This window comes from Maylandia zebra, linkage group LG3 (genome assembly GCF_041146795.1).
Source record: "Maylandia zebra isolate NMK-2024a linkage group LG3, Mzebra_GT3a, whole genome shotgun sequence".
NCBI classification, from domain to species: Eukaryota; Metazoa; Chordata; class Actinopteri; order Cichliformes; family Cichlidae; genus Maylandia; species Maylandia zebra.
In genome coordinates this window covers 17048416-17057854 of record NC_135169.1, presented here as the reverse complement: position 1 = coordinate 17057854, position 9439 = coordinate 17048416, and the positions used below count along the sequence as shown (strand labels likewise).

Sequence of the window (9439 nt, the reverse complement as noted above, 5' to 3'; positions counted from 1 at the left end):
TGACCCTATACATAAAATTAACCCTACCCCTGGGATTACAGTAAGAGAAGTTTAATGTGTCCCAAGAAGACAAAATGGTAAGAAGTAAAAAGAAAAACATGCAAATGAGTTTTGTGTGACATATGATGACGTGGTGTCGTTGCAGGGCTTCCCAGAGAGACATGTTTTTGTTCGGACCAATTCTTTCACCCCCTCCTCCTTTTGCGGGTCATCCTAACTATTGTGATGGTAGCTCTGCTGATACTGCTTGTGGGACTCCTTCACTGTGGGAAACTCGGACCAAAAAAGAACTCATAGATTGATGAATCAATCATAATCAACAAGAAATCACCATCAAGCACATAAACACTTTTATAAGTTTGGTTACTACAGTTTTACTGTTGTTCTTTTATTTTATTACATTTAATCTATTTTTGTTTAAAATACATTTGCATTGCATTTTGACAATGCGAGAGACTCAAAAATTATTTTATTTCTGCAACTACCTTAAAAAAGAAACAAAAAAAAAAAGACTAACTTGAATATGTGAGTGAATATGACTGTGGCTGTTGATGTTTGCAAAGCAGAATAGATATAACCATTATATAGTCACATGCATATTTTTAAAGGTGTGCACTGAGTTCTTGCAGCATGTGTTACCCAAGGTTTTATTTAGTGGCTGCAGCTCATCAAACGCAAACCGCAGAAGTAACAGACACACAAATGACCCTCCTAGACCTAACAAAATGTTTATAGAAAAAGAAAACTCTGTCTTGGTTGATTAATATAGTTTGAGAAAACTAAAAGAATACATATATTTTAGATATATATAATTACTAGTGCTGTCAATAGATTAAAAAAATGAACTAATTAATCACACAATATTCTGTAATTAATCGCGATTAATCGCAATTACTTGATCAATAGCCTGGTTGCATTACATTTTATATTTAAGCTTGTAACTGACATTTATGCAATATAATGAAGTAAATGCAGAATAAACACAAATAATGTTAAATGCTTAAATTCAAAGATAATTTGAATAGTTTTCTTCAGTCTTTTAACACAGGTTCTCTGTGTGAAATACAACTTTTAAAAAAACTATATACACTAATATGCAACAATAGACTAATATATAATATATATTAGTGCTGTCAAACAATTCAAATGTTTAATCAGATTCATCACAGGGTTACAGTGGATTCATTTTGATTAATCATGATTAAATATCATTCATTTTTATTCTACATTAATTGCTTTTCATTTTGCATAAGCAAACAGACTTGAGAAAAAAGAAAATATACACACTTAACATGTTTATTGAACATCTTGAACATTCATGTTAACAAAAAACATGTATCCACTCGCTCTCTGTCACTCGAGGAAGCTAATGCTGGTTTAAATGAAATGATCAGTCTGCCTATAGAAATATCATCCATACATCAGCCAGAATACTGTAGATAGATATTCAAACCTAATGGAGTGGCCTCTGTGCTCTAATGACCATATATGCGATAAAATGCAGTATTCTTAGAATACTGCATTGAACGTGAAATAACTTGTTAATTACTTCCCAGTGATTTGCTTTGGTATGGCTGAGCTGTTAACATAGATTAAAAACACACTGATAACGTAAAGGATGTTTATTAAGGAAATAATGACAACGATGACCAGATGGACTTTCCACTGTGATAGATGTAGAAACTGTCGCACATCTGTCCTAGCCTATAATACATAGTCATAATGTTTTGATTAAAAAACATATTTGGATGAATAAAAGAAAGAATTTTATTAAGTTATTTATTCAACATTGTGCACATCACGACTATTAAACAAAACTGTACAACTAAAAAAAACAGAAAGTTAAAAAAGACACCAAAAGACCAATTAACTTCTCAAAACGATTATTCGTTCTCTGAATTTTTACATTAAAAATCTCTTCATGGTTACCACTTAATGTTTATGATATGGTCTGTATCTTACAGGATGTACTGCCTTTTCGTCCTTATGTATAGCAAATACCAAAGCACATTTAACTGCTTAAATATTTTTCTATATGTATTAGCAAGAAAATAAATCAAAACTCAAATAAACTGCTGTTTAAGCATGCAGTCTACTGAGTGGTGGTTTTTACTTTCATAGTAAATTATATGGAAAAGTATTGAGCCACAGCTCTTACTTTTTGAATTCATGTGTTTTCAATCCCATTGCTACAGATGTGTAAAGTTTGCCTCAAGAAGTATGTCAAGTAATGGGTCGGACGAAACAGCTCAGTGAATTAGACAGAGAAGATTTATGGATGTAGCGAAGGTGGATGTGCAGAAGGTTGGTGTGACAGAGTAGGATAGAGACAGAAATAGATGGACACAGATGATCACTCCCTAAATGGTGCAGCTGAAAGACGAAAGGTTCTGAAATAAACACACTATATGAAAGCATACTGTCACTGATTAATTCTCTTGTCTTCTCTTTTCCAACATCTTATGAGTCTCCATTTCTTCTTTTGGCTCTGCTTGTCTCAGTCTTGTTCCATCTGAGCTACAGCGTGGTTTGTCTGAATTCCTGTGCACAGAGAAAGGATATTTACTTTAGCCATCAGATGAATTCTGATGGCAAAAGAGCCAAACGGGACAGGCCAAAAAAAAAAAAAAAAAAAAAAAAAAAAAAAAAGTTTGCAGATGACACCAAGGTGACTGGCCTCATCAGTGACAACGATGAGGCCGCCTACAGGGAGGAGGTAGATCGTCTGGCTGAGTGGTGCGACACAAACAACCTGCTGCTTAACACCGAGAAGACCAAGGAGCTCATTGTGGACTACAGGAGGAATGCTGACCCACATCCACCCATCTACATTAAAGGGACGGCTGTGGAGCGTGTGAGCAGCTTCAAGTTCCTGGGAGTCCACATCTCCGAGGATCTCACCTGGACGACCAACTGCTCCAAGCGGGTCAAGAAGGCTCACCAGCGCCTCTTCCTCTTGAGGACTCTGAGGAAGAACCACCTGTCCTCAGACATCCTGGTGAACTTCTATTGCTGCACCATCGAGAGCATCCTGACCAACTGTATAACAGTTTGGTACGGGAACTGCTCTGCCTCGGACCGGAAGGCGTTGCAGAGAGTTGTGAAAACTGCCCAGCGCATCGCCGAAGCACCACTTCCTGCCATAAAGGACATCTACAGGAAGCGGTGTCTGAAAAGGGCTGGGAAAATCATCAAAGACCCCAGTCACCCATCACATGGACTCTTCACCCTCCTGCCCTCTGGGAGGCGCTACAGGAGCCTCCGGACTAAGACCACCAGGTACCGGAACAGCTTCTTCCCCAAAGCTGTCAGACTCCTGAACTCTGCCTCCTGACATCTGACCCACATTAAACACATGGACTGAAGATACACACGCCCACAATGGACAAAAACAAATAATGGACAACTGTACCCTCATACACACAATAATAACATGGACTGAACCACCACTCACAACCACTAGCACTTTATATAGCCTCTGCAGGAATTATCCACATATTTCACTTATCTTACCTGCACTAACAATATTAACAAGCTGTAGTTCAGCCTCTTCTTAAAAAACAAAACCTGGACCCAACTGTTCTGTCTAATTATAGGCCCATCTCAAAGCTTCCTTTTCTATCTAAAGTTTTGGAGAAAGTGGTCTATCTACAGTTGCAGGCACACCTCGATTCTAATATGATCTCAGAAAAATTTCAATCTGGTTTTAAATCATTACATAGCACTGAGACAGCACTTTTAAGGATTTTTAACGATATTCTCTTAACTATGGATTCTGGCAGCCCTGCTGCCCTTTTACTGTTGGACTTGTCAGCAGCTTTTGACACAGTTGACCACGACATCCTGTTATCACGGCTAGAATCGCATGCTGGCCTAAAAGGATCTGCCCTTCAGTGGTTTCGCTCCTACTTGACAGAAAGGTTCTTTTATGTCAATATGGGCCCCCACAACTCCAAATTAGCTCCTCTTAAATACGGCGTTCCTCAAGGCTCTATTTTGGGTCCCGCCCTCTTCGCACTCTATTTGCTGCCATTGGGCTCCATCTTCTCGCGGTACAGCATTTCATTTCATTGCTTTGCGGATGATCTACAGATTTATCTACCTTTAAAATCAGGATCAGATCAACCGCAGCTCCTATTACGCTGCCTTGACGACGTTAAACAGTGGTTATCATTAAATTTTTTACAGCTAAACGAAAACAAAACTGAGGTTGTCATTTTTGGCAATTTCAATCATATCGACAGCACGTTGGGTACCCTCTCCTCGTATTGTAAAACACATGTAAAAAACCTCGGAGTTTACATTGATGGTTCTTTTAAATTGAATAAGCAGGTGAGTGCAGTAGTTCAGTCCTGTTTTTTTCAGCTAAGACAGCTAGCCAGGATAAAGCCATACCTTCCGGCTGACGTCTTCGAGCGTATCATCCACCTTTTTCTTACTTGCAGATTGGACTACTGCAATTCATTGTATTATGGCCTAGATCATGCCACCATCCATCGCCTTCAGATGGTTCAAAATGCTGCTGCTCGCCTGCTAACCGGTACCAAACGGAGAGAGCATATAACCCCAATTTTAGCCTCTTTACACTGGCTTCCTGTCCCCTACAGGATCCAATTTAAACTCTTACTTTTTGTTTTTAAGTCACTCAACGCCCGAGCCCCCCCCTACTTGTCAGAGCTCCTCTCTGCCTATGCTCCAGGAAAACCCACGAGATCTAGTTCAAAACTATTGTTGTCCATTCCACGGACTAACCTCAAATCTCGTGGTGATAGATCCTTCTCTGTGGCAGGTCCCAGACTTTGGAATAGTCTCCCCTTTAATATTAGATCTGCTCAAACTCTTGAGCAATTTAAATCTTTACTAAAGACACACTTTTACGCTCTGGCTTTTAACACATTATGACCCAAGCATTTTGGATTTATCTGAATTAGTTAGTATTGTTTCAATTCTTCTATTTTATTGTTTCTATTGTTATTATTGTATTACACTGTAGTTTTTAATTTTATTGTTATTGTTAAGCACTTTGTGCAGCATCGGCTGTTGGAAATGTGCTATATAAATAAATCTGACCTTGACCTTGACCTTGACTACTGTATAATTCTGTATAAATAATCATTCTGTACAATACGATAATTTTAATTCTACAACTGTTTATAACTTGCATAGTTCACATTTCTGTATAGTTTTTCATATTTATATCCTGTTCATGGCCTCTACATAGCTTGTACACCACTACAGCCTGCACATACTTATAGTTATAGCATATAATGTGCACGGTACCTTCATACCGTGTACATTATAACATACCCATAATAGGCCCATATTTTGTACCCTCATACCTACAACAGACCCATATATATTGTAATATATCTATATCATGGCTAAAGCACTTCTGGATGGATGCAAACTGCATTTCGTTCCCTTGTACCTGTGACACGACAATAAAGTTGAATTCTATTCTATAAAAAAAAAAAAAAAAAAAAAAAAAAAAGGATATTTACTTTAGATTAGTCTTTACTTTAAACAATAGTTACTTGTATGCTGTGGCATTTGAGCCGCTCCTCATTCTCCAGGTTTGCCTTTGAAAAATACCTTTGGTCTGCCTTTGTGATAAATGCTACTACAACAAAGTATATAAAATGAGTCATTTTGCAAGAGCAGCTTGAGCTGACAGGAGCAATGGTTTATGACAAGAGGAAACAAAGTATTGTAAAGAGGAAGGCAGAAACCTCTTTCTTCCTGTATAAGAAAACAGGACATTTGGTGGTGTAATAAATTTGTCAGCCTCTTTTTTTTTTCACTTTACTGCTTGTTGTTTTAGAAAAAAATCTGTTTGGGTTGATAATACACAATCTGGTCATCCACAACGTTAAGACTCACAAAAGACATCTTAAAGTATATTTCATTCAAATGTGATCCTAAGAAGACATGAAAAACTTCTTTAATTGGCCAGTTCTGAGTGGACTGTTTTATTATTGTGTACTACTGCAGCATCATGCTGAGATTTTCTTGATACTAAAGAACAGGTCTGAGTACTCTTATTCATCACTTCACTGTAAATCAATCACTGAGCTGCGAGAAAAAAAAACAATTTTTAAATTATTTTGCATACAACTTACTGATCTTTTTCCTTCTCTGTATCCAGCAAACAAAGATCACCAGAAGAATGCAGAAAAGTGAAATAACAAAGAGAGTAAGCAGACTGACACAAACTGCAGGATTTGGCGGGGTCGTGAAAAAATAATCTGAAACAGTAAAACAGAAAATAATGAATCACATCCCAATAACACAATCAACAGTTGTATATGTGTATTTGATTTCTTTTTTATATGACCTATATTTTTGCCAATATTTTAAATAATAAAGACAATAAAAGGGATTTGCTTCAAATATCACCAAAAGCAGGACCAAAAATTGTGTTGCCTTTCTAGTCGCATGTTCTGAGTAAACATTGTGTTTGGACATGACCACACTGTATGGATGTGCATGTTCACTATGTGACCTGAGTTTCATCATGTTTTTACCAGAAATGTGGATGTGCGTCTCTCTGGTCTGGTTGGTGTTCCTCTGTTGGACTCTGCAGGTGATGTTGTTGCTGTGTCTCTTCTCCACAGTCACTCTGCTGCTGACAGTAAAGAGGTCATCAGGACCTCTGAGGGTCTCTGTAGGTCCAGCAGAGAGGAGGTTTCCCTCACCGTCCAACCACAGCAGCTCAGGCTCTGGATACCAGCCTGCAGACTCACATTGTAATGCAACTCCAGTCTTGGCTTTTTGAACACGCAATATTACAGGTAGGGATACAGCCCCTAAGATGAAGCACACAATATTCCTTTGGCAGAGTGCACCATGATTTCATTAAGAGGAACTCCAAATAAGAGATCGATTTGGCTGCACATTTACAGACTTTTTTAATATGAATAGAAACTACTTTTCGGTTATATAATGCTAATGTCTGGCGATACTTTGTATTTGAGTTTAAGCTTAAACCACTTCTTTGATTGATAAATATCAGATATTTCTTACCAACAATGAGCTCCAGTAAAGTTTCACCCATATCTGGAAGGAAGCATCTATATCTTCCCCTATCAGAAAGTCTCACTTTAGACAGATTCAGTGAAATGTCTCCATGCTTTAATTTATGAAGGGATACCGTTGTTCTTCCTTTGTAGGAGGGATTCTTTTTGCTTTCCAGTTCACCACCATCACGCCACACATAAACAAATCTGGGATCCAGCTTGTATTTTGTCCACTCCACCGTCTTGTCTGAGGCACTTATTGAGGAGTTCAAATAGCATGGCAGTATGATGTCATCACCCACTAAAGCAACTATTGGGTGAGATGAACCAATTACCTGAATGGTACCTGAGACAGGAGAAAGAAAAATAATAATTTTTTTTTTGGTTTAGAGACTGTAGAGTTAGAGTTGGGTGACAGAAAGTGTGCGATCATGAATAGTTATCTTTGAAGATTTAAAATTAAATATGAGAACAGTGGAATGTGATAACAGTGGCCTGGTAGCCATTGCTTTGCAAATGAAACGAATCTAAAAACTGCGACTGACATTCATATTTGCCTTTACAAACAAAATGCTTCAAGATAACTTTGTGGATTCATTTAGTTACCTTTAGTAAAGGAAGAAGGTAGTTGGGCAAACACCATCAATAACAGCACCAAATGGGTGTTTAAAGCAGAATTCATTCTACAGAAAACACATTCTGGATTCTGAAAAACAAATAAATTCCTTTTTTTAAATTTTAGAAATAGGCAAATATTTATTTCAGAAAAGGGATATATATATATATATATATATATATATATATATATATATATATATATATATATATATATATCAAAGCATTTCTGATAAGGATATTTAACCCTTTATGTAATTAGAATTTACACCATGTCACAGTATGGCTGAGGCAGACTGTATGTATAGTAAAAAAAAAGGACTGAAGTGCAGACCAAAACAGAATGTGAAACATAACGTGGATTAACAAAAAACGAGCCATTTATTAAGGCTGGCAAAAATAGATACAAACAAACGGCATGTGTGAAACTAAAGAATAACCTTAACTGGGTGAACTAAAATTAAAACATGAAAAAACCTTGAACATGAAGACCTTGCATGGATACCTGGAAACACGACGTGGACTAGCAAACAACCTGACAAGTAATGACTGGAAACACACGGACTAAATACATACAGGAGGATAATGAGGGAAGTGGGAACACATGGGGAAAAGAAACAGCTGACACAGAACAACATCACAGGGGAACCGTAAAACTAAACACAACACAGGAACACAGGACCTCTTCAAAATAAAACAGGAAACATGATGAAACGCAGACATGACAACATGAACTTGACAACAAAAGACATGAAACACATAAAGGACAAAGGGGGACTTAACACAGGGGTTGAAAACACAAGGGGGAAGTTAAAAAACAAATGAACTTAGAAAACCCAGTGAACTTAAACATAAACCATAAACCTCCAAATAAACTTAAACTCAAAACGCCTGGTCAAAAGACCCAGGATCGTGACACACCATTGGGTTGTTAGAAACAAGAAAATAGTTTAGCCATGTTTATATACAACTATGCAGCTTAAAGCTTGAAAAACTATCTTAAAGTGTTTCATCCGTCTTAATCTATCTGAATATAGCATTTTACAACTATTAAGTAACTTTTACTGCATTCCATATACAGTGTCCTATATACATCCATGTGTGCTTACTTGCAATTGTTTGACAGATCAGACACAAATTTTGAGTTGGGCAAAAGTTGGTAAAATTTGGTTGCTACAAATTATAATGTTTAGTTAGAAATGAACAGTTACTTACCCACTGCAGTCCTTCCAGAGTCCTTCTTTCAACTACATCACTTTTTGCAGTTGGTTTAGTTTAAGATAACCACGCATATTTGCATGTAACCATGACACAGTAAAATAATGTAGAAGCATCACCTTCAAGTTAAAATGTAACCATTAAACCGGATACTAACTTTAGCTTTTGTTATATTCTCTCAGACTTAAATACAAAATTTACAAATGCAGAATACACAATATCCAAATTTAGGGATGAAAAAAAAAACATATTATAGATCTAAGTGTACATGTCAATAAATGAGCTCAAACAGAATACGTCTTACAGTAAGACCATATCCATATAGTTCAAATGGCAAATGCTTTGAATTTTTAATTTTATTTATTTACAAAGTTAGAATATAAAGTTGTTAAAATGCTTTTGAATTGTCCTGTCCAAACTGATATGGGTGACATTAATTTGTAAGTGACTGATGAATAAATGTGTACTTTAGGCATACATACAGTTCAAAAAAGCAGCAAAGCAAAGAAGTCGTGCACCATTTAAAATCATGTTTAGCAACCAGTTTCACAGTTGTCATTTTAGTAGGAACCCCAGAAAGACTGTTGTTA

The 9439-nt window shown here is 36.8% G+C and overlaps 1 protein-coding gene across 6 annotated transcripts; it reads right to left on the bottom strand.

Annotated features, from left to right (window-relative positions):
• Positions 1-1231: 1231 nt before the first annotated feature.
• Positions 1232-8177, bottom strand: LOC101470420 (butyrophilin subfamily 1 member A1). Of its 6 annotated transcripts, none has more exons than XM_076880236.1 (6): positions 8109-8165; positions 7623-7722; positions 7024-7362; positions 6525-6731; positions 6120-6245; positions 1248-2541 (listed from the first exon to the last, which is right to left on the bottom strand). In XM_076880236.1, exons 1-6 carry the CDS (start codon positions 8115-8117, stop codon positions 2498-2500), a joined length of 825 nt encoding a protein of 274 aa, XP_076736351.1. In that variant the 5' UTR covers positions 8118-8165; the 3' UTR covers positions 1248-2497. The 6 variants fall into 6 exon arrangements, with proteins under 6 accessions (XP_076736359.1, XP_076736354.1, XP_076736353.1 ...); XM_076880229.1 differs by having other exon boundaries at positions 1251-2541; positions 6525-6806; positions 8137-8177; XM_076880224.1 differs by having other exon boundaries at positions 1251-2541; positions 6525-6806.
• Between the last annotated feature and the right edge of the window lie 1262 nt (positions 8178-9439).

Excerpts from the sequence above, each read along its gene's own strand:
- LOC101470420 (XM_076880224.1), bottom strand. Across the intron at positions 6,246-6,524 it reads GACGCACATCCACATTTCTG|ATTATTTTTTCACGACCCCG; the intron begins GTAAAAACATGA and ends TTACTGTTTCAG. Across the intron at positions 2,542-6,119 it reads ACAGAGAAGGAAAAAGATCA|GAATTCAGACAAACCACGCT; the intron begins GTAAGTTGTATG and ends CTCTGTGCACAG.